Raw genomic sequence first — 26,104 nt, 5'->3', positions numbered from 1 at the left:
AGCTTATCCCACGCTTGGAAAGCTCTCCCGGTGGATGCCCAGCTCAATCCAGGAGGGAAGAAAAGGTGGCGTGTGCCCCGATTCCTGCTTGCCACAGGTAACATCTGGACATGCTGTTCCCGTGGGACTGGGATCCTGCACAGGGGCTGGGGGACACAGTGGCACAGCCCCGGTGGGCTCCGGGGCACTAGGACTGGGAATTTGTCTCCAAATCACTGCCACTGGCAGTGCCACAAGGAATGCAAAGTCCTCCGTGGAGCACTTTGTGTGTTCCCTCTGCCTCCCTTTCCAGAAGTTTCCCTTCTGGGATTTATCTTTACTGCAGATTAAACTAAGTCACCCTCTGGCCCTTCCCAGAGTGACAGGTACAGCCATTCCCTGTTCCCTGCCCTGGGGTGGGACTGGGACCATGCCAGCTCCCAGAGGCACTGGGATCCTGGTGGGAAGGTGTGTGGGACTGGGGGGGGCAGGATGTGATCCCCTAAAACCGCATGAGGAAGCCATGGCAGATATATATATGGCCGATATATGTTCTAGATGTGTCTGATACGTGTCCTATATTTATCCAATATATATCTGATAGATGTCCTATATACAACCAGTATATGTCTGACCTATGTCTGATACATGTTATATATATGTCCTGTATATATCCTATAGATGTCCTACATATATGTCCAATATGTTTGATATATGTCCTATATATACTCTCTATATATCCTATATGTGTCCTATATCTGTCCTATATATATGCGTGTGTACTATATCTATGTCCCATATATGTCCTAAATATATGTCCAATATATGCCCTATAGATGTTCTCTATATATCCTATATATATGTCCATATATATCCTATATATATCCTGTATATATACGTCCATCTGTGTCCTCTTCATATCCTATATATATGTCCATATGTATCCTATATATATCCTATATATATACATCTGTGTCCTCTTTATATTCTATATATATGTCCATATATATCCCATATATATCCTATATATATCTGTCCATCTGTGTCCTCTATATATCCTGCATATATGTCCTATACATGCCCTATATATGTCCTATAGATGTCCTATATATATATCCCATATATGTCCCGCACAGCTCCCCCAGAAGGACAACCAGGATCCAACAGGTGCCACTTTATTCCCCTCGGCGCCCATCCTGGTATTCCCGACCCCTTTCCCACTCCCTCACAGCTTCATGGTGGGGGTCGGGCCCAGCTGCTGCTCCAGGAACTGGACGATCTCGTGCCAGGAGTGTTCCTGGGCGCGGGCGTGGGGCTGGGGCTCCCCTCCCCACACCAAGGGCCGAGGGGTGCCGCGGATGCTGGAGATGCTGCACAGGGGGGAGCCGGGCGGCTCGATGAGGTGCCCGGCGCCGGGATACGACAGGATCCGCCCGCTCTCCGGCGGCATCCGCGCCAGGGCCAGCTCGGCAAAGAGCTTGCTGTTGAAGCTCCGGTCGGCCTCTCCCACCACGAACAGCACCTTCCCGCGGACGTTCTCCACTGGGATGGCCGAGGCGCGGTAGGCGGGGTCGCGGGGGTCGGCGAAGACGGCCGAGTTGTCCATGGCTCCCACCTCGGTGAGGAGGATGTGCTCCACGTGGTAGGGGATGGGCGGGATGCTCAGGTCCTTGTAGACCAGCGGGTTGCCGTGGAGAAAGGCCGTGCCGTTGATCCACACCGTGGCCACCACCTGCGGCAGGAAGCTGGCCATGGCCAGGGCCACCTCCGCGCCCTTGGAGACGCCCACCACACCCAGGCCGGGGCCTCGCACCTGGAGAGGGGGACACGGAGCCGGACGGGAGGTGGGTGGGATGGCACCAGGGTGTTCCCACCCTCACTAGGACGTTCCCGGTCGCCAGGATGTTCCTTGCTTGCCAGGACATCTCTGGGACATCACTGGAACATCTCCGGTCACTGGGACACCCCTGGGCACCGGCACAAGGATGTCTTCATGGGATGTCCCTGGTCCCCTAGACATCCCGCTCACTGGGATGCCCCCAGTCCCTGGGATATTCCCAGTGCTCAGGACAACCCTGGGGCATTGCTGGGACATCCCTGGTTGCTGGGACATTTCTGGGAAATCACTGGGATGGCCCTGGTCACTTGGGATGCCACCAGCCCCTGGGATATCCCTGGTGTTCAGCACAATCCTGGGACATCCCTGGTCACCTGGACATCCCTGGGACATCCGTGGTCACAGGGATGTCCTGCTCACCAGGATGCCCCCAGTCCCCAGGATATTCCTGGGACATCCCTGGTCATTTGGACATTGCACTCACCAGGATGTCCCCAGTCTCCAGGACGTTCCTGGCTCCCTAGACATCCCTGGGACATCCCTGGGATGTCCTCGGTCACATGGACATCTCACTCTCCAGGTTGCCCCAGGACATCCCGGTTCACAGATTCTCCTCTCCACGCTCCAGGACTCACCTTGGGATTCCGGAGGAGGAAATCCGCTGCCTCCTCGAAGTATTGCAGGTCGAGCTGGGCCAGGACTCGGGGCAGGTCATCGTAGGCGAAGAAGGCGAGGGCCAGCACGGCAAAGCCCCGGCTGGCCAGGAGTCCCGCCCGGAATTCAATCAGCCCCCCGGCGCCTCCAAACATGTCAATCACCCCCGGGAAGGGTCCTGGACCTGCGGGAAGATGGGGAATGTCAGGGATGAGGAGCCACCGTCCTGCATCCTCGGGATTACAAGGTTGGGCATCCTGAGATGCAAGGTTGGGTATCCCAGGAGTCCTGAGGTTTGGTGTCCTAGGGGTCACAAGTTTCAGTATCCCGGGTGTCACGAGGCTGGGCATTCCAGGGATCCCAAGACTGGGCATTCTGTGGGTCCCAAGGTGGGGTCCTGATGTTTGTTATCCCAGGGATCCCAAGGCTGGGTATCCCAGGGGTTCTGAGGTTTCATATCCCAGGGGTTCTGAGGTTGGGCATCCTGGGGGTCCCAATGTTTGTTATCGCAGGGGTGCCAATGCTGGACATCCTGGGGGTCCTGAGGTTTGGCAACCCAGGGATCCTAAGGTTTTGGCATCCTACAGGTCCTGAGAATGGGCATTCTGCGGGTCCTGAGGTTTGACATCCCAGGGGGTCCCAAGGTTTGGTTATCCCAGAGGTCCTGAGGTTTGGCATCCTGGTGGTCCTGATCTTTGTTATCTCAGGGGTCCCAAGGTTCAGTATCCCGGGGTTCCCAAGGCTGGGCATCCTGGGATCCCAAGGTTCAGTATCCTGGGGTCCCAAGGCTGGGTAACTGGGGGTCCTGATGTTTGATATCCCAGAGATCCCAAGGCTGGGCATCCCAAGGGTCCAGAGGTTGAGCATCTGGGGGTCCTGCTGTTTGTTATCCCAGGGTTCCCGAAGCCGTGCATCCCGGGCTTCCCGCTGCACGGTGCTCACCAGGAGGCAGGAACAGGGCCCCTCGGACCCTTCCCTCGCGGATGGGCACCCGCTGCACTCCGGGCCCCACGTACCACCGCTCGGCCTCGCACCATCCCAGCGGCTGCTCCTGTGGCTCCGGGCTCAGCTGGACCCCATCAAACACTTCCAGCCGCACCAGGAAGGGGCTCCCGGCCACGTCCCGCTTCACCAGCCGGCGGAAAAGCGTGTCGGGCTGCAGGAACCAGAAGAGCCCCATGGGCCACACGCCCGAGTAGCTGCCTCCCAGCGCGGCGTGGCTCCCGGGGTCCACCTCTCCCGATCCATCAGCACGGAAGAAGGCGCGGGACTGGAAGCGCTCGCCCTGCTCGTCCTTCAGCCACGCGCGCAGGGTGACGAGCTGGGACGGGGACAGGCCCCGCACCCGGAGCTGCACCGGCCGGTCGGCCAGCGAGGCCTGCGGCGTCACCGTCACCTCCACCATGCTGCACCTGGGAACGGGATCGGCCTGAGCGTCCCGCAGGGACTGCCGTGCCCAGGCAGGGGGCTGGCGGCTGGGAGTGTCCCCAGGGATCCTCCCGGGGCATAACGGGGTGACACGGTGAGGTAGGTTTGGGGTCTGGATAGTCCTGCTGGCATCCCTGCTTCCCTGTCCTCATCCCTCCCTCCTTGCTGATCCTCGTCCCTCCTTCCCCGTCCTCGTCCCCTCCCTCCCTGGATCTCATCCCCTCCCTCCCTGGATCCCATCCCCTCCTTCCCTGATCCCCGTCCCTCCTTCCCTGGTCCTTGTCCACTCCTCCTGGTCCACATCCCTCCCTCCCTAGTCCCAGTCCCCTCCTTCCCTGGTTCCTGTCCCCTCCCTCATCTCATCCCTCCTTCCCCAGTCCCTGTCCCCTCCTTCCACTTACCTCCCTAGTTTCCATCCCTCCTTCCCTTATCCCCACCCCCGGGCCCCCCGCCCCCCCCCCCCTCCAGCGCCCCTAAAACTTGCCCGGCAGCAGCACCACCCCTTTTCCATGTCTCCCAGCCCCGGCATTCCCAACACCCACCGTCCCCTCTCCTTCTCCTCCTCCTATGCCCCCCGGGGGCCGGAGCGGAGCGAGGCTCCAGCGGCTCCGAGCCCCCCCAATCCCGAATGCTCCCTGTTGCCTCTCCGGGAATGCGGAACAAGGGGGTTTGGCCCCAGTCCCGCCCTGGGAGGAGGCACCGTGTTCTCCCACATCCGTCCCACCAGGAAATCAGCCCCTCCAAGCCCCGAGGCCACGGGAAATGGCTCCCAGTTCCCCCCTCTCTTACCCCGCCGGGCAAAGGCTCTGCGGGCTCTGGAGAGCGAGAGGCCGGGATTGAGTATTCCTTGGAAATCATTAACCCGGGAAGCAGGAGAGCAGAGGGCTGCCCATGACCCCGTGCCGTGCTGGCACCTGCCACGCCCCCCAACTCCCACCAGATTCCCTCCCTTTCCCTGTGGCAGCCCTTGATCCTGGACATGGGTGGGACCCCCCCATTCCCATTCCAAGGGGTTCTGCCCGGGGGGGGCTCCGGGCCAGCTCCCCCCAGGGCCACAAGGTTTTGTGTGTCCCCAAAATCGTCACCCTAGGATGAAGCTCCGGGGACCCCCATTCCCGCCCATCCCAGGGCTTCCCACTGCTTCCCGTAGTCCCGTTTTCCACCCCAGTGCCCCTCTTGTCCCCCCCCCATTGTCTCTTTATCCCATCCCTCCCCAGGAATGCAGAAAAGGGTGTTCATGGAGCAAGAAAAAACAGGAATGTGAAGAAATCCACGTGATTTTCCCATCCTGAGCCTCTTCCTTCCACCCCCCCTCCCTCAAATTCCCAGCTCTTCCAATCCCCCCCAAATTCTCAGTGTTGTTTCCCCCAAAAAAGGGTATCAAGAAGGTGTGTCCCCCTCCCATCTCTTCAGGGATGTGTCCCCTTCCTTGGGGATTGGCTCTGGGGCTCATTCCCAGCAGGAATTTGCTCTTTGGGAAAGGGGAGCCTCAGGGAATGAGGGGCCACAAAACACTCCGATCCCAGGAATGCCTTAGGGAAGGTCCCAGGTGGAGCCACTGGAGGCAAATCTGTCTCAGTTCCTGTTCATTTTTATAAGGAAAAGGCAAATTTGGGAAAGCAAAGTTCTGTTCCAGCAACATCCCGATTCCATGGGGATATGGGGATCCAGCAGGTTCCTGTGGATCATCTGTCCTGTTGTCTGTCTAACATCGAGGCTCCCAGCAGCAATTCCTGCCCTCCAAGCCAAGGAAAACATCCCTGCAGAAGGGAGCAGGATCCGTAGGAATCCCAGCTGCACATCCCGGGCACGGCAGGATCCTGATTCCCGCCTCATTCCGTGGCTGTGCCACGCCTGACGGGGGTTTTCTGGAGCAGGGCCAGCGTGTCCCGCTTTTCCACCCGCCGGAGCTGCTTCTTCTTGGCCCTCTTGAGCTTCAGGGGGTTCCGGATCTGGAAAACAGGGAAAAGAGGGGGGATTTCATGGAATCCTGGAGCGGTTCGGGTTGGAAGGGACCTTAAGGGTGATCCTTATGGATCCTCTAGCCCAGGGTGCTCCCTTAAAGACAGAACCAGGGAGAGGAACTGGTGCACAGTCCATGGACATTGTGGGATATTCCCAGTGCTGGGAGAGGGGACAAATTGGGACTCACCACTTGGACAATCTCGGCTTTCCGCTCGTTTTCCAGGCGCCGCTTCAGGTTCTCCTCCCGCCGCCGCTTCTTTTCCTGTACCAAAACATTCCCTGTGGGATCCCTCCCTCCGGCATTAAACCCAAACCAGCTCTGACGCCTGCCCAAGCGTGAAATCCGTCATTCCAGCAGCTTTTCCAGCCCGGACGAGGCTTAGACTGACCCGGGGGGGAGTTTATTCCGAGCCAGTAAGTAGCAGCATGTGACTGGATTTGGCAGCAGCACAGGGAATTCACCATTCCAGCCACCCTTTTCCCAGGGTTTGGCACAGCACTGGGATCAGCCACAGCTCCCAAGGCCGGGATGAGGGCAGAGACATGGGATTGTGCATGGGAAAGGTGGGAATTCCCAGCTCCCGTTACCTCTCGCTCCCTCCGCTTCCCTTCCTCCAGCTGTCGGGCCAGATCTCGGACCAACTTCTTTTCCTGCCTCTCCTTCATTTTCCGGGCCCAGGAGGTGCGGAGAGCCTTGTCCTGGATCATGTGGGAGAACCTGGGCGGGCACACGGGATGTGTTGGCTCCCCAGAAACCCCGGGATGCGGCCGTGGGTCCTCTCCAGAAACTCCTCAGGCCAGAATTCCATGAAACCCCCCTCAGCATCCCCTCCAAACCCACCCCTCCGCTCAGGACCACCCCAAAGTGTCCCTGTCCCCTCTGGATCCTTCCTAAGCCTATGGATACCTATGGATAACTCCGGAATCCCCGCACGGCCCCATGAGTGACCCCCCCCAAACCCTGCCCCCCCCTGAGCCCCCCCCCGAGCTCAATCCCTCCCCAAACAGCCCTGGGGGACCCTAGAGCCCCTCAAAACGCCTCTCCCCCGAATCCTGCTCCCCCTCCTCGCTCCCACCTTTTCTTCCCGGGGTCTTTCCACACCCTCCCCGACTTGGGCCTGCCCCGCGGAATGGCTGCCACCGCCTCCTGCCGCTTCTTGGCGCCTTTCCGCCGCCGCCGCGCCGGGCCCGCGGCCGGGGCGGCCCCGCTGGGCCCCTCGGGGGTCGATCCCGATCCCGATCCCGGGGTCCCGCCGTTCTCCACCTCCATGGTCCACGTGCCCGCGTCGTCGCGGGGAGATGACGTCAGAGAGCGCTCGGGGGTAGAGGAGCGAAGCCGCCGGGGCTCCCCGGCCGCCATGTTTGTATCGGGCAACACCCGGCGCGCAGGGGGGGGTTGCCGCCATGTTTGTGTGGGGTGGCCGCCATGTTTGTGTCGGGCAGCGCTGCCCATCACCGGGGGACCCCCAGATCCCCCCCAAACCCACCCGGGGCGAGCCTCCCCCTCCCGCACCCCGAGCGACCCCCGGAGACACGCGTGGGCTGGAACGGGGGGAGAGGCCTTTATTGGGGGCACTGGGGCGGGCAAGGGGGGCTCCGAGGCTCCGGTACCGGTGACCCCCTCGGGGATGCGGCACCTCCGTGGGGTGGTCCGGTGGTCCTTGGAGGGCGGGGGGGGAGGGTTGTCCATCGCTACAGCGCCTGGGAAAGGGAAAACGTGGAAAACCGGCTTTTGGGAGCACAGAGACATCTCTGAGGTGGCCCAAGGAAGAGGTGGGACCAGCATTCCAGGGATTCCCAAGGAATCTGGGGGTGCATCCCGATCCCCCCCTCACCATGTGGGTGTAGCTGTGCTGCCGGACGGCCTCGTATCCGAACGCCAGGGCCGCCACGGCCACGCAGAATTCCAGGAGGCTGAGGAGCACGAAGGTGGAATCCAGCCCATTGCTCAGGATCTGCCGGGATGGGGAGAGAGCGGGATAAGGTCCTGGAGCAGCGCCGGGATCCTCTGCCTGACTGCGGGAGCGGGACGTTCTGGTCCCGAGCTGGACCAGGAGTCTCGGGCACCCCACCTGGAGACTGATCCCATCCGAGCTGGGACCGGGAGCCTCGGACACCCCATGGAGTGGGATCAGGAGGTTCCAACCCACCACCTGAGCAGGACCAGGATCCCTGGACACTCCACCCGAGTGGGATCAGGAGGTTCAAACCCACCACCTGAGTGGGACCAGGATTCCTGGACACCCCACCTGGAGCCTTGGCCACCCCACCGAGTGGGATCAGGAGGTTCCAACCCACTACCTGAGCAGGACCAGGATCCCTGGACACCCCGCCTGAGCGGGACCGGGAGGCTCCTCCATCCCGCCTGGAGCCCCGTGCCCGCGGCCCGGTGTGGGTACCTTGGTGTGGGTGCTGAGGCACCATTCCGGCGGGATGTGGAGGGGCAGGCGGCGCTCGCAGCCGGGCGGGAGCCGCGTGATGGCCGTGCCGTGCACCGCGGTGGCCACCAGCGCCCCGAGGGCGACACCCACGTTGAGCACGCAGCAGGTCCGCACCTGTGGGGTCACCCGGGCGTGGTGATGCGGAGCCCCGGGAAGAGGGACGAGGGATCTCCTGGAACTTTTTGTCCCTGCAATCCCAGAGCGGTTCCGAAAGACCCCAAGGGTCGCCCGGACCTTCTGTCCCCCTCGTCCCTGGAGGCTCCAAGGATGGCCTGGGCCTGTTTTTTCCCCCTCATCCCACAGTGACTCCAATAGGCCCAGAAGGTCTCCTGGACCTTTTGTCCCTCTAATCCCAGAGTGGCTCCAAAAGGCCCTGAGGATTTCCTGGACTTGTCCCCGTCATCCCACAGCGACTCCAAAAGGCCTCGAGGGTCTCCTGGACCTGTATTCCCCCTCATCCCACAGTGACTCCACAAGGCCCCCGGCGTCTCCTGGAGGCCCTGAACCCCACCCTGTGCTCCAGGTAGGAAGCACTGGGCACTTCCCTATGGGGGGATCTGCCTGTGGATCCCATGGGATGAATCCAGGCTGTGGAGGGATCCCAGCAGCCCCTGGAAGGGACGTAAGGAATGGGGGGGACACGTTATCTCAATTATCCCTCTCAGCCTGGGTCTTACCAGCACGAGGTTGTCTCTCTTTTCACTTTCCACCAGCAAAGATCCCGAGATCAGGAGCTGCTTGGAAAACAGTGGGATTAGGGGAGTCAGGAACCAGACACCACTCCCTGTCACCCTTCCTGGTGGGAATTGCGGTTCAGGGATGCACAAACACAGGCGGAAGGGGTCAGAGGAGACCTGGAGACCAGGGAATATTGCCCCCAAACCTCCGGGATTCCCCAAGATTCCCAGGTGTTCATCCCAGCTTACCAGGATCCCGAGCCAGAAGAGGATCCCGCTGGCCACGGGCAGGGAAGGGTTTTCATGCTCTGATGCTGTCAGGATGATCCCAAATAAGATGTGGATGATCCCGGTGAAGATGTGGATGGTCTGAAGAAGGATGGGGGGAGAGGGATCCCAATCCCATTGTTTTGAACTGTATCCCAGCCCGGGAAGGGACTGAGAACAGGCAGAGCACCTCCAGCAGGACAATCCCTGTGGATCCCCGATCCCCAGGAATGCTGTGTCTCACCCCCAACACCTTGGGATGAGCCCTCCGGAAGCCTTGGACTGGGAGCGACGTCCTGGTAGGCGCAGCTGCCCTGGATCCCGACGTCAGCTGTGCCGCCCGGGGATCCGTGGCCGGGATCACCTCCGTGATGATCCTCACGCCGCCGGAATCCGTCACCGTGGTGGCCGCCATGGCCTGGGAAGGAGCCCGGGAAGCTTGAGGAACACCCAGGTATCCTCCTGTCCCTCCTCCTCCTTCCTCCGCTGTCCCAAAATCCCCGGGAGGGGCTGGACAGGCAGGGCCACGCTCCCGCTGCCCTTTGCTCCCTGCGGGAAGCTCCGACCTGGAATTCTCGTCAGGCCCCTCTTGCTCAACGGGGCGGCTTTGCCAACGGAGGCTTCCGAAATCCTGCACGGGGAGAGGGAATTTGGGAAGCCGAGGTGGGTTGATTTTTGACAGGTTAGGGAAGGGTTAGGTATTCATCCCATGGGATGCTCCCGGAGGAGACTCCCCCTTTCCTGGCATTGAGTGAGTCCTTTCCATCCCAAATTGTGGATGCTTTTCTCGGGAATCACCTCTGCAATTAGCCTGGCTCCTAATGAGATGCTAATTGGGGCCACTAATGAGCCAGCCAGTCCTGCCCATTTCCCAGGAAAAACATGGATTGAGCCAGAGAACTTTATAAACCCCGTTACGTGCCCAGGAAGCTCCTTTGTTGCCATTTTTGGGGGTTCTCCTTTCTCCATCCCTGTGGATTTGTTCCCAACAGGGGCACACCTGGGAGGGATCCGGAGGGTTCCCAGCTGGCTCCGGAAAGGAGATCCCGTTGTTTATGATGGAAAATGGGAGCTCAGGCTGGGAATGGAGCCACCGCACATGGAGAGGGGATCCCGAGGGATTCGGAGGCCCCTTCTTCCCAGAAAACAGCCATATCCTATTTGCCAGGAGGATTGGGATCCTCCCCAGGTTTCCTGGGTGTTCGGTGGGTGGAGGGCAGGAATTTCTTGATGGAACAGGAATTTTTAAGTCCAGGATTCCGGCATCTATGAGCTTGGTATCCCACCACCCGGAAAGGGGCAGGACCCTCCAGCTGAGGATTTTAGGAGCAGGTGGAGCAACTTTTGGAAGTGTTTTTTCCTTCCTTTTGGCCCTAGAGGGAGCTGAGAGGCCGGGTTTGGAAGCACAGCATTCCAGAGCTCGGGAGAGGCTTCCAGCCCTGGAGCCAGGTTGGACGGGGCTTGGAGCAACCCGATCCAATGGAAGGTGTCCCTTCCCATGGCAGGGCGTTGGAACTGGATGATCCTTAAGGTCCCTCCCAGCCCAAACCATTCCAGGATTCAGTGAATGGGATACACCCCCAAACCCAGCCTAAATCAGATCCCAGAGAAGAGCTGGAACGACAGACCTGGAATGACAGACCTGGAAAGCAAAGAGCAACGAGTGACTTGCGTTTCCATCCCATCCATGACCTTCCTCCATCCCACATCCCTGATGGAAGCACTTGGCCTCGTAAAGGGCTGCATCTGGCGGCACAGCTTTCCAGGAAAAACACGGACATGGATGAGATTCAACCCCTTCAGCGCAATCCTGGTGCCTCAGAGCCTTTAATTCCTGCTGCTCCCTCTCCCTCTCAACACCCCAATCCTAACAATCCCAGGGATTTCGTTCCAGGAACACTTGAGCCCCCGTGGAAATTCTGGGATCCCCTCTTTATCCTCCAGCATATCCAGGGCTCAAATTCCCAGCCAAAACCACCCTGCACGGTGGATTTCCTTCCAAATCCTGCAGCATTCCTGCAATTCCAGCCTTTCAGCCAGAGACTGCCCTCGGCCCCCAAAACAACCCCTTTCCGAGCAAGTTATCCATGGAAAAAGTGCTTTCCCCCTTCCAAAATAAACCCAGGTCCAGCCTGGAGCCCAAGGAAGGACGTCAGGATTTATCCTGGGAGCGGATTCTGGAGGAGGTGAAGCTTTGAAGCAGATACAGGGAAGTAGTGGAGTTTTCCAGCCCTTTATTTGCAGGAATTCCGAGCTTTGTTGATATATACAATACATTCCTTGGATTTTAATGTTTATTTTCCTATTCTTCAGGGGAAATTATGGATGGGGGAAGCCTGGTTGGATGCTCAGACTCAGGAGGGATCAGCGAGACCCCCCCAAGTCCCTTCCCACCAGGATAAATTTACAAGCCTGGTGGAACCAAAATCCCTTTTCCAACCCAAAAATCCATGGGTTTTTTCCAAAGAAAATAGATTGCGACGGAGAAATTCCTTCCAGAGAAGGTTGCTGCTTCCCGGGACAAACTTTATATCCCCATAAAAATACCAAAAGTCAACATTTGGCTTTGCTTCCAGGTGTTCCTGCTTCCCACAGGGCTGTTTCCATAGCAATTCCGGAAGGAAAGTCCTGTTTTCTGGGATGAATCGCAGGATTTTTTTGGCTTTTATCCCCGTGACATTCCCAGGAGTCACAGCACAGATGCCACTGCGAACACACCAGGTATATCATCCCAGGAATGTCACCTGTGTTGTCCTCAGAATTCCCTGGAGGAGCCTTCTCTGAGGGTGTTAAACCCTGCTGTGTCCATCACGGATTAGGGAATCCGGAGCTGGGAGCGGGGGGGAGGTTAGGGTTATCCCTACCCTGGCATTTGGGACACCAGGACATTGCTCCCAAACCCTGTCCCAGATGTGTCTGTCACCCCCTCACATGACATTCCAGCCTTTGATCCACTTGCTCCCAGTAAAACTCCAGATCCTGCGGAAAAGCTCTGGCGCATCTCCAAGGTTTCGCTGGCACCGACTCCCACTGACAGTCCTGGAATGGTTTGGGTGGGAAGAGACCTTAAATCCCACCTCGTTCCCACCCCGACACCTTCTACTATCCCAGGTTGCTCCAACCTGGCCTTGGACATTTCCAGGGATGGGGCAGCCACAGCTTCCCCGGAAAATCCATTCCAGGGCTTCACCTCCCTCACAGAGAAGAATTTCTTCCCAGTATTCCCACCCTCTGGCAGTGGGAAGCCATTCCCAATGCCCTGTCACTCCATCCCTTTTCCAAAGTCCCTCTCCAGCTCTATTGGAGCTGCTTTAGGCACTGGAAAGTGCTCCAAGGTCTCCCCGGATCCTTCTCTTTTCCAGGGAAGACAGCCATTGGGACCCCCCCAGCCCATCTCACGGCTGCTCCCCGGCTCCTCCGTGGAGTTTTGCCTTTCCTTGGGGATCTTCTGGGTGGAAAGCCCATGGATGCAGTCTGGGAACAGCTCTTTATTATCCCTTTATTATCCCACTTATCCATGTCCACGAGGATACGGGTGGCAGCATCACCATGAGGGACACGGAGCTCGGGATCAAATCCATAAGGAAAACTGCCCACTCCCCCCCCAGGGCTGAAAATTCCCACCTAAAAATAGAGATATATTAAACCCCCCTACATTTCCATGGAACTTTAAACACTCCAGCATTTTCAGGGAAAGCTGCACCTAAACACCAGGATACTCTGGGAAAACTGACTCTGATCCCGAGGAGGGAGAGGATGATTCCCAGCCTCTTTCCTGGGAAGCTGCCGCCTGGGAAAACACAGATGGATCCGCCAGCTTGGCTGAGGGTTGGAATGGCTTCCTGGTGGTCCCTATGGAGCTGGGAGAGGCTGGGATGCTCCGGAGCCGTAATGGATTGTGGACACAGGGTGAGTAGACACAGCCTGTTCATCCCATTCCCAAAATCCCTGGGGCTTTTCCTACTGATCAGGCTCATTATTTTTTCAGAGCTGGGCCCAGAAATAACTGACAGGGAGTGAATAATCCATGAGGCTTTGGCTGAGCAGCCGGAGCGTCGGGGAGGGTGGGAAAAACAAGGAAAACACCCGAAAACCAAAGGGAATGTTCGAGGAGGACATCACTGATCCTGCTCTGGGGAGATTTGGGATGGATCCTGTCCCCAAAAGTAAGGAGATCCCCCCCACAGGGCACTGAGAAGTCACCAGGATGCTCCCACCCCTTGGAAAATTGGCACTGGGGTCTCCATCCTGGCTTTCCAGGAGTTTGGGATGCTCCTTAAGTAACTTGATGCCGCTGGGATGCTTGTTAGGTCCCCAAGCATCCCTATGGGTGCGGGATAATTAAGGGTGAATCCGTAACGAGCTCCTCAGGAGCCGACGAAATGATCCCAGAGCCCTTTGGCTCCGATTCCTGACCCCAAAACCGAGGGATTTTGGAGGAGTTGCAGCCCCTCGGATCCCTCCGCTCCGTTCCCGCCACACGGAATTGTGGGAACAGGGAGCACACGGCGCCGGTGTCCCCGTGTCACCCCGAGGAGCAGCTCAAGCCCCCGGGGCAGCTTCTCCAGTGGCGGAAAAAGCGGGATGTGCTGGGATGTGCTGGCGTCACCGGCGTCGCCGCCGGCGCTCCGGCTGCTCCGGCCCGGCTAAAAATAGCGGAGCCGGAGCGTGGGAGGGGGAGGTCTGGGGGCAGAATTCCCTCAGGAGAGCAGGTACCCCTGGTTTAGGGGGCGGAATTCCATGAAGAGAGGGGTTTATGGGGGCAGAATTCCCTCAGGATGAGGTACCAGGGGGTTAGGGGGGTTGGGATTCCCTTGGGAGAAAGAGCAGGTCCTGGGAGTTAAGGGGGGGAAGAATTCCCTTGGGAGCAAGTACCAGGGGTTTAGGGGGGACAGAATTCCACTGGGAGAGGGAACAGGTAGCAGGAGTTTAGGGAGGCAGAATTCCCCCAGGAGGGCAGGTACCCAGGTTTAGGGGGCAGAATTCCATGAAGAGAGGGCATTAGGGGGGCAGAATTCCCTCAGAATCAGGTACCAGGGGCTTAAGGGGTGGAATTCCTTCAGGGGAGCAGGTACGGGGGGTGAAGGGAGTGGAATTCCCTCAGGAGACCAGGCACTGGGGATTTAGGGGGACAAAAATCCCTCAGGATCAGGTGCCAGGGGTTTGGGGGGATGGAGTTGCCTCAGGAGAGAGGGGTATGAGGGACTTAAAGGGACAAAATTCCCTCGGGAGCAGGCACTGGGGGTTTAGGGGGAGAAGAATCCCTCAGGAGCAGGTGCCAGGGGTTAAGGGGGATGGAATTACCTCAGGAGGGAAGGCACTGGAGGTTCATGGGGACAAAAATCCCTTGGGAGCGGGTGCTAGGGGTTTAGGGGGGTGGAACAAATCCCGGGGGTTTGGAGCGGGGCAGGATTCCCTTGGGAAACAGAACAGGTAGCAGGGGCTTAGGGGGGCAGAATTCCCGTGGGAGAGAGCAGGTACCCCTAAACCAGGCGGGATGAGCCCTTTTCCTGACAGGGAGCAGGTCTGGGGGGGGGGGGGCAAAATTGTAACTCCCACGCTGAAAATTCCCAAATTCAGGAGACACAAGCCCGGACCGAGCATTTATTCCCAAGATAAAACCAAGCCAACACGGGATGAGCCGAGGTAGATGGTCCAGTGGATCCACGCGTCGGGATCACTCCAAGCCACCAGACCCCCGGGAAGTCCTGAATCCTGACACGAGTGAATCCCAGAATCCCACTGGGGATTTACGGGCAGGAATTCCGCAAGAGTCCCACACGGAGAAGCCCCTTCCCAAAGCAGCCAGCAAGGAATGCCCCTCAGACCAGGCACGGGGGCAGATGGATGGGCAGGAGAGTGGGAATTTGGGGGGGGCTCGCTGGCTTTTGGAGGCGTGGGACCAGCATATCCCAGCGGGAAGACGATGCCGTAGCCCTGGATTTGGGAGCGATGGAGCCAGGATCCCATTCCGGTGTCAGACTTCAGGAGCAGCCAGCTGGAAGGAGAGCGAGCTTTGGGAAGGGGGAAGGATTTGGGGTGATCCCTCAGCGGGATTTTGGGATCTCCTCCCCCATTCCCGGAGCAGAGAGGTGGATGCTCCAGGATGCTCTCCGGGAAGGGGGTGTTTTCCCAGGGCAGCGGGATGGGGTCTGTCACGCAGGAAGGGATCGGATGCTGCTCCGGGGCGGGGGGAGCCATCCCAATCCCGACTGTGCTCCTATCCCAGATATTCCTTGGGATCGGGAATCACCTCGGTGTAGCTGGGTGGCTGCGGCAGCTCCGCCGGCGGCACGGCCAGGTCCACACGGGTGGCACTGGGGACGATCAGCATGGACTGGGAGAAACCAGGATCATGGGATAAACCAGGATAACAGGGAAGAGCTTTGGGGGGGGGGTCCATCCCAGCCTCCCCCCCGCCCCATTCCTCACCTCGTTGGAGCTGAGCCGGGTGGCCCGGCACCAGAAGTTGGCAGTGGCCACGGCGATGCAGAATTCCAGGACGGTGAAGATGAGGAGCACGATGGAAATCCCGTTCCCTGCGAGCTCCAAGGGGGGGGAAAATCCCATCAGCACCTCCCCGGATGCACCTGCCCGGGAGGAGGAATCCCACCCCATGCTGCGCTTTGGGGCTCCCCCCTCCTCTCCCGCCGCACTCCCGGCTCCGTGAGTGCTCCGAGCCCGCCATCCCGCCGTTTTTCCGGCTCGCGGATGCTTCCAAAGGGTGAGTCATCTCCCCAGGGACCGACCTGAAATAGGTCAACGCCGGCAGACGCGCCAAACCCCCACCCCAAAAGCGCCTTTGGGGGGGGGCCACGACGCCCCTCTGAGGGGCAGGGGACACACCGGGGGGGTTCTCCCGAGGGCGGGAATTCCCGAAAGCGGGATTACCAGGACGAGGTAACCGTGGTAGTCGAGGGTGGAGTGGTAGAGCACGTTGAAGTTGAGGTCGACGATGAAGGCCACGATGCCCAGCAGGGCGAAGATGGCGCTGATGACGTTCATGGTCTGGCTGCCCTTCACCTGCAGGCACCGGGGGCTCTCAGGGGGACCCAGGGGAGGATCAGGGGGGGCGGGAGACCCCCCAAAAGATCCAGGAGGGACCTCCCAGCCCGCTCCCGGCAGCACTCACCGCACATTCCGTGGGGCTCTTCTCGGCGCCGATGGAGAGGCAGCCGGAGATGATGAACTGGGGGGGACAGGGGGGTCAGGGGCACCCCCAGAGCTGCCCGGAGACACCCCCCTGGGTTGGCAGCTGCGGGGGCAGAATTCCCTGTGCCCAGGGATGGAGTGGCTGGGAGCCACGGGAGCCCAGGGGGGATCATTCCTGGTGGGCATCCCTTCCCTGCTGGGATTCCCTCCCTAGGTGGGCATCATTCCCTGGTGGGTGTCCTTCCTTCCCAGAGGGTATCCTTCTCTGGTGGGATTCCCTTCCTGGTGGGCATCATTCCCTGGCAGGATTCTGTTCCTTGTTGGCATCATTCCCTGCTGGGCATCCTTCCCCACTGGGCATTGCTCCTGGTGGGCATCCTTCCCGGTGGGCTTCCCGTCCCTGTGGGCATCATTCCCTGGCAGGATTCTCTTCCTAGTGGGCATCATTCCTGGTGGGCATCTTTCCTGGTAGGTATCCCTCTCTGGTGGGATTCCCTTCCCTGTGGGCATCGCTCCCTGGTGGGATCCTTTCCCTGGGGGCATCAGTTCCTCGGTGGGCAAACTTTTCCAGAGGATACCCCTCCTGGAGGGTGGGCACTCCTTCCCCTCTGGGCATCCTTTCCCAGCGGGATCCCTTCCCGGCAGGACTGTTCCCGCTGCCCCGCGCTCACCGACACGCCGCCCAGGAACGGGATCTCTCCGATGACGAACACCGAGGTGTAGAGGTTGGTGAGCGTGGTCAGGACGATCCCGAAGCCGATGTGCAGGAATCCCGTCATGATCTGGATGGTCTGCAGGACCGGGATGGACGGGAATGAGGTCAACTCACCACCGCCCCCCTTCCTCCAGTGCCGCGCCGGCCGCGGGGGCGCCTTGATCCCACAGCGTCCCCCGAGGGATCGGCGGGAGGACGGGAATCCCCCGGGAACGGGGTGAGGGGGGTTTCTCCAGGGGTTCCCCGTCCCGAGCCCACCCCCCGTGCCCCCCAAATCTCACCCCCATGACGCGGTTCTTGCCCTTGGAGAGGGTCTCCGCCGTGTACATGACGGCGCGGTTGCCCAGCCGGAGGCTCCCCATGCCCTGCATGGAGAGATCGGGGGGCGCCGGGACCCCCCGGAGCAGCCCCGCTCCCCCCGGGGCCGCCCCCGCCACACCCCGCCCGCCACACCCCGCCCCGCCCGCCGCCCATTGGCCGGGCGCCGTGACGTCAGCGGCTGCATCACACACACCCCGGGCACCGCCCAACCCCAAACCCCCCCCCAAAAAATCACCCCGTAAAAAGGATGGGGGGGGCGGAAAGTGGAACATCCTGGCTGCGAGGGGTTGGGGGAGATGCTCCATGGGGCAGGGAAGATGGGAGACCCCACCCGTGTGGGGTGGGGGGAGACGCTTTGTGGGGGTCCCCCGGCTGCGTGGGGCGGGGGGAGATGCCCCGGGGGACTGTGTGGGGCGGGGGGAGATGTTCGCTGGGGCTGGGAAGATGCTCCATGGAGCATTTCCCCCACCTCCCCGCGGTGGGCAGGAGGCGGGGGAAATGCTCCGTGGGGCACCCCGGCCGTGTGGGGCACGGGGAGTTTCTCCGTGGGGCAGGGGGGAGATGCTCCGTGGGGCGATGCCCAACGCTGCAGCCCCCCCAGGGAAAGGTGCTCATCCCCAACCCAAGGGAGAGGAGGAAAAGAGGGTTCCGGGGGCACAGAACCTCTCCAACCCCCTCCCCAGCTCTGTGTCCCCCCACCTCTCCCGCCCCCTTCCAGCTCCAGGCCGTGTTTACAGGAGCTCAGAAAGAAAGGGGAAAAAAATAAAAAGAGAGAAAGGAAAAAAAAAAAAGCCCCGGCGCGAATTCCTGGAAGAATAAATCCATCAAGGGCCATTAGGCTCCTGCGGCTCCTCCCGGCGGAGCGGGTGAGTTGGAGGAAGGAGGGGGGGACCAGGGGGGGCTGCGGGGGACACGGGGCACTGCCCAGGCACCATTCCCCTGGATGTCCTTGGCACCCCTTCTCCAGATAGGGATGGTCCAGAATATCTTCCTTGGATCTGCTCCCTGGAGCAGGAGGGAAGGGGAGATGGGACCCCCCCACACTCATCCCAGCCACTGCCCCTGTGCTGGCTTTGCCCCCAGGGGGCTTCCCCCGGTTTTTAGGGTGTCCAGCCCTGAGAAGGAGCCAGGAGCTCCGGGCAGGGGATTAAACCACAAATCCAAGAATTAATGCTCTGGGAATTAGGGGGGTACAAGATACTCTCCTGTATCCCAAAATCCCTGCACCCAGGACTCCACAGTGACAGGCACAGCTCGTGTCCCCCAGGTGAGAAAGTGGCACAGGGGCCCTCTGATCCATGTCCCCCTCAGCCCCGGGACCTGTCCCGCCGTGGCCAAGCAGCTTTGGGAATTGGGGAGCAGTGCCCATATTCCAGCCCATATTCCCCCAGAATCCCGGAGCTGAGGTGCCCACGAGGAACCCCAGCCCCGCCCTTCTCCCCAAATTATCCCGCAGCTCCCAGCACCTGCCAGAGCACCCCAGGGAGCCCGGTGGGACTTTTGGGGGTCCACAGTGGCAGTGGGGACGTGTCACAGCCCCCCACCCCCTCACGCCGAGCACCCCCGGCGCGTCCACAGGATCCACAGCTGCCTCGGGCAGTTCCGCACGTTTATTCCCGAAACAGGGATGCTCACGCAGTGACGGGCTCGGCGGGAGCAGGGGCGTTCCCGGGGGTCACCGTGGGCACCTGAGGACCCTCAGGCCCCCCTGGCCGTTCCCGGCCCGGCCCCTCCGCACGGAGCAGCAGCAGCCGGCAGCGCTGGCGGCCACCAGGACGGAGCACATGGCCACCAAGGCCACCGTGGTGCCGGGGACAGCCAGCCCTGCGGGGACGGGCGGCAGTGAGGGGACAGCGGGGCCACCCAACCCACCCACCCCCCTTCCCCGGATCCACGGGGTCCTCGCACCCACCTGAGTCCCTCTGGTCCCCCTGCAGCACAGGCACCGAGGGGCGGGCAGGGGGGTCCGGGGTGGGCTCCCGAGGGGCTGGGGACAGGCTGGGACGAGCCGAGAGCAGCCCCAGGTGGACACCGGCTTCTCCCAGGAGCCCTGCAAGGAGGATGGATCCATGGAGCGCTGGAATCGCCCCCGCGGGGCTCAGGGAGCCAAGGCTCTCATCTCACCTCCACCAGGCAGACGCTGCCGCCGCCGCCCCCCTCAGCCTTTTGGGGACCCGCAGCACGAACAGTCGAATCCAGTGAATCCAGCATCCAGGGAACGCCAGGCAGATGCCTCCCGGTCGTAGGAACAGGCTTTTCCAGGGAGGCTTCCAGCCCCTGGAGCCACAGCCCGCAGGTGGCAGCGGAGGGAGACCAGCCAGGGCAAACATCCTCGTGGATTCTCCACCAGGCTCTGGAGGAGTCACCCCACGCCCCCAGCCCTCCCGCTGGCACGGACCTGGCTGCCGGAGAGGTTTGGGAAGAGGAGAGCGTCCAGCTGGAAGCGGAGGGAGTGGTTTCCACGCCGCGGGAGGAAGCGGGAGCAGCCGAGCTGCCCATCCAGCAGGCACCTGCCAGGTGGGACACGGGGCGAGCTGGGCACTGCCACACCCCTCCCCAGAGGGTCGCCCACCCCATTCCAGCCGCGGAGCTCACTCGTTGTCAGCGATGACACGGAATTCCGGCCGTTTGGAAACGCCTGGAGCGGCCACGCACTGGTCCACCAACACCCTCAGGGGCTCCCGGGGGTCGGTGCCCAGGGACGCCTGGACGTTGATCAGCTCCCCTAGGGAACAGGAGGGGTGGGACAGGCGGGAGGACCAGGAACCTGAAAGGGGGTGCCCTGGGGGTCACAGGGGGTCCCATACTGCGGGGTGAGGGGGTCCAGGGCTCCTCCACTCACGGTCAAACACGGCCAGGGCGAAGCATGGCCGTCTCCAGTGAGCGACAGTGGAGCCGAAGGGGATCCAGGTGGGATGGATGGGCATGGACGAAATGTTGCCTGTCCTGTGCCACAGAGGATCCTTGAGTGAGGGCACAGAGGGCACCCCTGCACCCCATCCTGATACAGACAACCCCCCACCCTCCCTCCAAAATCCCTCACGGATGGATCCCACATCAGGCTCATGTAGGACTCAGAGCCCTGGCTCCCAAGGGTCTCTGCTGGGGAATCCTGGGCTCCTGGGGGGATCCTCCCCACTCACCTGGGGTAGTTACACTCCACAGGGAGGGACAAGGGTCTGGCACGAGCCACAGGCCCCCTGGACAAGGGGTGGTAGTGAAGGATGTTCCCGTAGTGGATTCTGTCTGGGAGGAGCTGTGGGAAGGAGCGGGTTTGGGACTGGATTTGAGGCTGGGGGTTTCCCCCTCACCCCGGCACCCAGGAATGCCCAGGCCAGGGTTCGGGTGACCCCTCACTCAGCAGTGCTCTCAGAATGGCCGGGATGGGGATTTGGGGGTACCCTCCATGCTGGTCCCACCTGGTTTCCTTCCCGGCCCCAAGCCCTGGCAGGGTCCCCTCATTCCCACCCCATGCCTGTTCCCATCGGGGACATGTGTCCCTGCTCCTCACCTCCAGGGTGGTCCCACAGCCCAGGAGCGGGTGCTCCAGCCGGAATCCATCCCTGTCAGCACTGGTCACTCCACATCCAGAGCCCAGGATCAGCTCCCCAGCGGCCACACGGCTCCCCAGGACACGGAGCGGGACCGTCACCGAGAGCCACGAGGGGCCACACGTGACAGAGACTGGCAGGTGAGCGGGAGGAGGAGTGAGACAGGGATTTGGGAACCCCAGGATGCACCAGGATGAGCTCGAGGCTCAGCTGGACCTCAAATCCCTGCAGTGATCCTTTAGGGAGTGGCCCCAGGCACTGAGGCCGTGGTCCTCCTCACCATGCCCAGGGCAGGGGGACCCACCCTGTCCCCATTCCTGTCCCTGTCCCCAGACACCCCAGACACCCCCTTACCCAGGCCATGCTGAGCCCAGGCTGTGGATGCAAGGAAGAGCACAAACCACCCTCCCCTGGGAGCATCCATTGGGATAATGGAGATGGAGGGATGACCCCAAATGGTAGCTTTAATCCCTGTGGAAAGGGCAGTGGCCACGGGTCTCCAGGGGGAAGCTGGGTATTCCCACGCCCCCTGCACATGCCTGGGGCTCATTACCAGACCTTCCTCCTTCCGGGGAAAACCAAGGGGCTTGGGCACTTTTCCTCAATCCAGCCCTGCTCCTTCCCCTGCTCCTGGTCCCCACCCCTGTCCCTGTTCCAGCCCTGTCCCAGTGGAAAGTCTGGATTGTCCCATGGGACACTGCAAAGTCCTTGAGGAGGGAAACCAAACCACAGCATTCCCATCCTGAATCCAAACTCAGCTACTGGGAAGGAAGGAACCCTATCCCAATAACACCAGCACAGTGGGAACACTCAGGCAGCTCTTTTGGGAAAATCCTTATTTATTTCAAACACAGGATCTGCAGGAGTATCTGAACTGCCAAGACAAACTTCCTCCTGAAATTTGACAGCCAGCTTGGGAAAGCTCCCTGGAGATGGGGGAATTCCAGATCCCTTTGCTGCTGGAGGATCTTCTCCGACACCGAGCCCGGGGTGTTCCCGGTTGGCACCACTGCAGCATCCTGGGATCCCTGGATTGGGCACTGGTGGCTCCAGGAGTCTTCCTGCTGTGCCACTTCTTCCTGGGAACTCTTCACTGCAGTGGGCTGGGCTCCCAGTTTGACTTCCAGGTTCTTCCTGGCCACGTGCATCCTCAGGGACAAGCGTGTTCTGCTGATTCCTGCTGCTCCGAGGGAGCAGGGAGAGCTGTCCACAGAGTCTTCTCCGTCTGGAGCCCGCCAGGAATCGCTCAGGCTCTTGGAGAGGGGGAGGCTTTCGGAAGGAGTGAGGCTGCCAGAGGAATGGAGGCTCTCCGAGGGCAGGGGTGACCCTTCCTGCCGTTCCACCCTCTCCTGGGAACACATGAGGCTTCCAGAGAAACGGAGGCTCTTGGGGGGCTGGGATGACCCTTCCTGCCGTTCCACCTGCTCCTGGGAGCGCACCACTGGCATGGGCCAGGCTCCCATTTTGACTTCCAGGCTTTTCCTGGCCACATGCACCCTCAGGGATGAGCTGGCCTTGCTCATTCCCGCGTCTCCCAGGGAGTAGGGAGAGCTGTCCACGGCATCTTTCCCATCTGGAATCCAGCAGGAATCACCGAAGCAGCAGTACAGGTGGCCTCGCTCCACCAGCTTCTCCAGGTCCTCCCACAGCACCTGCCACGCCAGAGAAACCCTTGGGAAGGATATCCCATTCCCAGCATACACAGACACCAGCAGATCCTGCAGCTCCTGGGCCGCTGTGGCACAGGGGGAGCAGCCGGGGCCGCATCCACACGGGATGGAGCCCATGGGAGCCTCTGGAAAAGCGGGAGCCATGGGGGAACTGGAAGCAGCTAGAGCCACTCGGCTGCTCCGGGAGCCCAGCAGGACGCCGCTCATGGCTCCCCCCATCCCGTTGGGATCGCACCTATCCCATATCCCTGGGAGCTGGGTGGGGGTGGCTCCCAGTGTTGCCTGGCGACGGCATGCTGATGTCACAGCCCTGCTTGTGATGTCACAGCCCCAGGTCACCCCAGGGCTCGGGTGGGGGGAGAAAGGGGCTTCTAGTGGGCAATGGAGGCCCCTGTGGAGCAGAAGAGGTGAAAGATTCCCAGCCAAACAGGACACAGAGATGATGATGAGGAGGAGGAGGATGGTGTCACCTCCTGGAAAACATGGATTATCGTGGAAAACATGGATTGTCCCATAGGACACTGTGGAGTCCTTGAGGAGGGCAAGCCCCGCTCGGCAGCCACCAAACCATCCCTGTGTGATCCACAGCATTTCCATCCCGAGTTCCTGAATCCGAACCCAGCTACCAGGAATAAAATGGAACCTTATCCCAGTCAAACCACTCCGGGCTTTTATTATTCCAGCAAAACCAGTTTGTCGCCCAGAACAAAGACTGGAAGCCACTTCTAGCACCTCCTGAGGCCGCTGAGGGACCCCGGGACCCCTCGGAGGAGAATCCCAAGGTCGGTCACCCCTTCCCGGTACGCGCGGGGGAAACTGGGATGCGGCGGAACTAATATTGCGGGCGCGTTTTCCAGCCGGGCCGTGGCACGGGGGGGGCGGCTTTGCAGAGGACCGATAGCGGCGCCCGTGCGGCACTTCCGGCGATGTGGCGATGGCGGCTCCCGGGGCTGCTCCGGGCCGGGCCAGGTCGGGGGGGCTCAGGCCGCGCTCCCAGGGGCCGCCGGCTGCCCGAGGGGGGCTCGGGCGGCCGGGGCGGCCCGGCGGGGACTCGGGCGGGGCGTGGAGGGGGTGACCCCGGGCCCCCGCTCCGTTAAGCGGCGGACACCGTGAAGGGCGCCGGGCCCCGCCGTGACCCCCCGCTCTGCCCCGCAGGTCCCGGCGGAGTGGCGATGCCCCGCGCGGGGCTCAAGAAGTGGGTGCTGCCGCCGGATTACAGCGGTGAGTACAGCGGCGATGGGAGGCGCGGGGCTCCGCGCGCGGCCTTGCCGGGGATCCTCATCCCGGCGTTATCCCGGCAGGAATCACCTTCCCGGAGAAGCCGAAGCTGAAGTTCATGGACAAGGTGCCGGCCGTGCCCAAGGTCCGGCGGGAGCCGCGGATGCTCCGTGACATCCGCGGGCCGTCCCGGGAGGCCACCGACTTCATCCAGGGGCAGTACGGGATCCTGGTGAGCGCCGAAGGGAGCCGGGGGGGAATTCCAGAGGCTGGGATTGGAGCGGGAGTGGGAACCCCCAGGGTGGAGACCCCCCGTGCTGCTGACCCCTCCCAAAACGGCCAGGAACTGGAGGGAATTGGTGCCAGGGTGGCTCTGGAAAACTGATTTGCCTCTGTTGGGAACGTCCCAGCATTCCCGGGAAGGGGCTTAGGAGTGTGACTCACAGGTTAAGTGTTCCCAGGCAGGACATGGGACCCTTCTTCTTGTCCCTGGGTAGAACACAGGACTCTTTGTCCCTGTGCCATGTCCCTGTTCCCAGGCAAGACACGGTTCCCTCTGTCCCACCCGTTATCCCTGAGTTATCCCACCCCATATCCCTGAGTTATCCCACCTCATATCCTGAGTTATCCCACCCCTTTTCCTTGAGTTATCCCACCCCATACCCCGGGTTATCCCTCCCATATCCCAAGTTATCCCCCCCCCCATATCCCAAGTTATCCCACCCCTTATCCTTGAGTTATCCCACCCCTTATCCTTGAGTTATCCCACTCCATATCCCAGGTTATCCCCCCCATATCCCGAGTTATCCCACCCCATAGCCCAAGTTATCCCCCAGATATCCCCCCAATTTATCCCCCCAAGTTATTTCCCGGATTATCCCCCCCCCATCCCGGGCTCTCCCTGTTTTCCTGCAGGCTCTGGGCGGGGGGTACCTGCACTGGGGCCACTTCGAGATGATCCGCCTGACCATCGGGCGCCACATCGACCCCAAGTCCATGTTCGCCGTGTGGCGCGTTCCCGCCCCATACAAGCCGATCACCCGGAAGAGCCTGGGCCACCGGATGGGCGGCGGGAAGGGCCCCATCGACCACTACGTGACGGCCGTGCGCAGCGGCAGGCTCATCGTCGAGGTGGGCGGCCACTGCCACTTCGGCCAGGTCCAGCCTTTCCTCACCCAGGTGGCCCAAAAACTGCCCTTCCCGGCCATGCCCGTGAGCCGGGAGAGCCTCCAGGAGATGCGCCGGGAGGAGGAGGAGAAGAGGCTCAACAACCAGAACCCCTGGACTTTCGAGCGCATCATCACCTCCAACATGTTGGGCATGAGGAAGTATCTGAGCCCCTATGACCTGCGGCTCCAGGGCCGCTACTGGGGCAAGTTCTTCCTCAAGCACAGGGTGTGAGGGGCATGGATGGCATTCCCACGGGATTAAACCGGCACGCCGGAGCCTGCGGTGGCGCTTGGAGCTGGGAATGCGGGGCTGGGAGCGTCCCGGGGGGACATGAGGGGCGCAGGCGCGAGGCGGAGCCTGGCTGAGCTCATGGAGGTGGAGCATCCTGAGGGATCCACGGATCGGGGTTTGAGGCGTGAGGCTCTTTGTCCTGAGCTGGAATCGTGGAGCTGGGGGAATACGTGGATCAAGGCTGAGGATGGATGAGTTCTTTATCCTGGAGTGGGTTTTGGAGTTGGGAGCATCCCAGGGGATAAATGGATCGGGGTTTGAGGCAGGAGGCAGGGCATGAGCTCTGTCCTGAAGTGGGTTTTGGAGCTGGAAACATGGGACTGAGAGCGTTCTGGGGTATAAATTAATCAGGGATTGAGCCACAAGGCAGAGTGTGGGTGAATTCTTTATCCTGAAGTGGGTTTTGGAGCTGGAAACATGGGATTGGGAGCATCCTGGGGAATCCATAGGTCAGGGTTTGAGGCACAAGGCAAAGGATGGCTGGGCTCTGCCCTGAAGTGGGTTATGGAGCTGGAGACCAGGAGTTGGGAGCATCCCAGGGAATAAATGGATCAGGGTTTGAAGCATGAGGTTCATTATCCTGAAGAGGGTTTTTGAGGTGGAAACATGGAGCTGGGAGCATTTGGGGGATCCATGGATCAGTGTTGGAGACACGAGGCAGAGTGTGGGTGCATTCTTTATCCTGAAGGGGGTTATGGAGTTGGGAGCATCCGGGGGGATAAATGGATGCCTGGGGGATAAATGGATGCCTCATGGACTGAGGCACGA

The 26,104-nt window shown here is 60.9% G+C and overlaps 6 protein-coding genes and 1 long non-coding RNA gene across 14 annotated transcripts; 3 read left to right on the top strand and 4 right to left on the bottom strand.

Moving 5' to 3' along the window:
- Nucleotides 1-1,150: 1,150 nt before the first annotated feature.
- On the bottom strand, nt 1,151-4,994 carry LOC113975091 (acyl-coenzyme A amino acid N-acyltransferase 2-like). 2 transcript variants are annotated; one of them, XM_027698773.1, is made up of 4 exons: nt 4,688-4,994; nt 3,413-3,882; nt 2,452-2,654; nt 1,151-1,792 (listed from the first exon to the last, which is right to left on the bottom strand). In XM_027698773.1, the coding sequence occupies exons 2-4, from the start codon at nt 3,873-3,875 to the stop codon at nt 1,205-1,207; spliced, it is 1,254 nt and encodes a 417-aa protein (XP_027554574.1). In that variant the 5' UTR covers nt 3,876-3,882; nt 4,688-4,994; the 3' UTR covers nt 1,151-1,204. The 2 variants fall into 2 exon arrangements, with proteins under 2 accessions (XP_027554574.1, XP_027554564.1); XM_027698763.1 differs by lacking the exon at nt 4,688-4,994 and adding an exon at nt 4,441-4,659.
- Nucleotides 4,995-5,471: 477 nt separating this feature from the next.
- Nucleotides 5,472-7,074, bottom strand: CCDC86 (coiled-coil domain containing 86). The gene is made up of 4 exons (XM_027698926.1): nt 6,940-7,074; nt 6,452-6,581; nt 6,051-6,125; nt 5,472-5,850 (listed from the first exon to the last, which is right to left on the bottom strand). Exons 2-4 carry the CDS (start codon nt 6,569-6,571, stop codon nt 5,731-5,733), a joined length of 315 nt encoding a protein of 104 aa, XP_027554727.1. The 5' UTR covers nt 6,572-6,581; nt 6,940-7,074; the 3' UTR covers nt 5,472-5,730.
- A 338-nt stretch (nt 7,075-7,412) lies between these two features.
- Nucleotides 7,413-9,792, bottom strand: LOC113975149 (membrane-spanning 4-domains subfamily A member 15-like). 4 transcript variants are annotated; one of them, XM_027698894.1, is made up of 6 exons: nt 9,439-9,792; nt 9,231-9,350; nt 8,982-9,038; nt 8,263-8,418; nt 7,699-7,818; nt 7,413-7,564 (listed from the first exon to the last, which is right to left on the bottom strand). In XM_027698894.1, exons 1-6 carry the CDS (start codon nt 9,661-9,663, stop codon nt 7,556-7,558), a joined length of 687 nt encoding a protein of 228 aa, XP_027554695.1. In that variant the 5' UTR covers nt 9,664-9,792; the 3' UTR covers nt 7,413-7,555. The 4 variants fall into 4 exon arrangements, with proteins under 4 accessions (XP_027554695.1, XP_027554700.1, XP_027554709.1 ...); XM_027698899.1 differs by having other exon boundaries at nt 9,493-9,792; XM_027698908.1 differs by having other exon boundaries at nt 9,502-9,792.
- A 9-nt stretch (nt 9,793-9,801) lies between these two features.
- Nucleotides 9,802-14,939, top strand: LOC113975180. Its single transcript, XR_003536773.1, has 4 exons — nt 9,802-9,911; nt 11,825-11,969; nt 12,940-13,157; nt 14,829-14,939. It is a non-coding gene; the product is annotated as an uncharacterized LOC113975180 (long non-coding RNA).
- On the bottom strand, nt 14,824-17,748 carry LOC113975102 (membrane-spanning 4-domains subfamily A member 15-like). 3 transcript variants are annotated; one of them, XM_027698792.1, is made up of 7 exons: nt 17,397-17,748; nt 17,072-17,191; nt 16,381-16,437; nt 16,140-16,271; nt 15,681-15,794; nt 15,502-15,585; nt 14,824-15,246 (listed from the first exon to the last, which is right to left on the bottom strand). In XM_027698792.1, the coding sequence occupies exons 1-7, from the start codon at nt 17,739-17,741 to the stop codon at nt 15,226-15,228; spliced, it is 873 nt and encodes a 290-aa protein (XP_027554593.1). In that variant the 5' UTR covers nt 17,742-17,748; the 3' UTR covers nt 14,824-15,225. The 3 variants fall into 3 exon arrangements, with proteins under 3 accessions (XP_027554593.1, XP_027554586.1, XP_027554603.1); XM_027698785.1 differs by lacking the exon at nt 14,824-15,246 and having other exon boundaries at nt 15,356-15,585; XM_027698802.1 differs by lacking the exons at nt 14,824-15,246; nt 15,502-15,585; nt 15,681-15,794 and adding an exon at nt 15,800-15,997.
- LOC113975133 (la-related protein 1-like) lies at nt 17,134-23,307 on the top strand. 2 transcript variants are annotated; one of them, XM_027698860.1, is made up of 5 exons: nt 17,134-17,332; nt 18,155-18,302; nt 19,787-19,953; nt 20,954-21,113; nt 21,838-23,307. In XM_027698860.1, exons 1-5 carry the CDS (start codon nt 17,160-17,162, stop codon nt 21,883-21,885), a joined length of 696 nt encoding a protein of 231 aa, XP_027554661.1. In that variant the 5' UTR covers nt 17,134-17,159; the 3' UTR covers nt 21,886-23,307. The 2 variants fall into 2 exon arrangements, 1 of the variants encoding a protein (XP_027554661.1); XR_003536762.1 differs by lacking the exons at nt 17,134-17,332; nt 18,155-18,302 and adding an exon at nt 18,917-18,927 and having other exon boundaries at nt 19,543-19,953; nt 20,954-21,127; nt 21,842-23,307.
- Nucleotides 23,308-23,554: 247 nt separating this feature from the next.
- MRPL16 (mitochondrial ribosomal protein L16) lies at nt 23,555-25,347 on the top strand. The gene is made up of 4 exons (XM_027698847.1): nt 23,555-23,626; nt 23,813-23,878; nt 23,959-24,107; nt 24,791-25,347. The coding sequence occupies exons 1-4, from the start codon at nt 23,584-23,586 to the stop codon at nt 25,274-25,276; spliced, it is 744 nt and encodes a 247-aa protein (XP_027554648.1). The 5' UTR covers nt 23,555-23,583; the 3' UTR covers nt 25,277-25,347.
- Nucleotides 25,348-26,104: the final 757 nt, after the last annotated feature.

This window comes from Neopelma chrysocephalum, unplaced genomic scaffold (assembly GCF_003984885.1).
Source record: "Neopelma chrysocephalum unplaced genomic scaffold, ASM398488v2 Primary Assembly neopelma1_24, whole genome shotgun sequence".
Classification (NCBI taxonomy): domain Eukaryota; kingdom Metazoa; phylum Chordata; class Aves; order Passeriformes; family Pipridae; genus Neopelma; species Neopelma chrysocephalum.
Note: the sequence above shows the minus strand (reverse complement) of the source record. Positions and strands in the feature narration are given on the sequence as shown.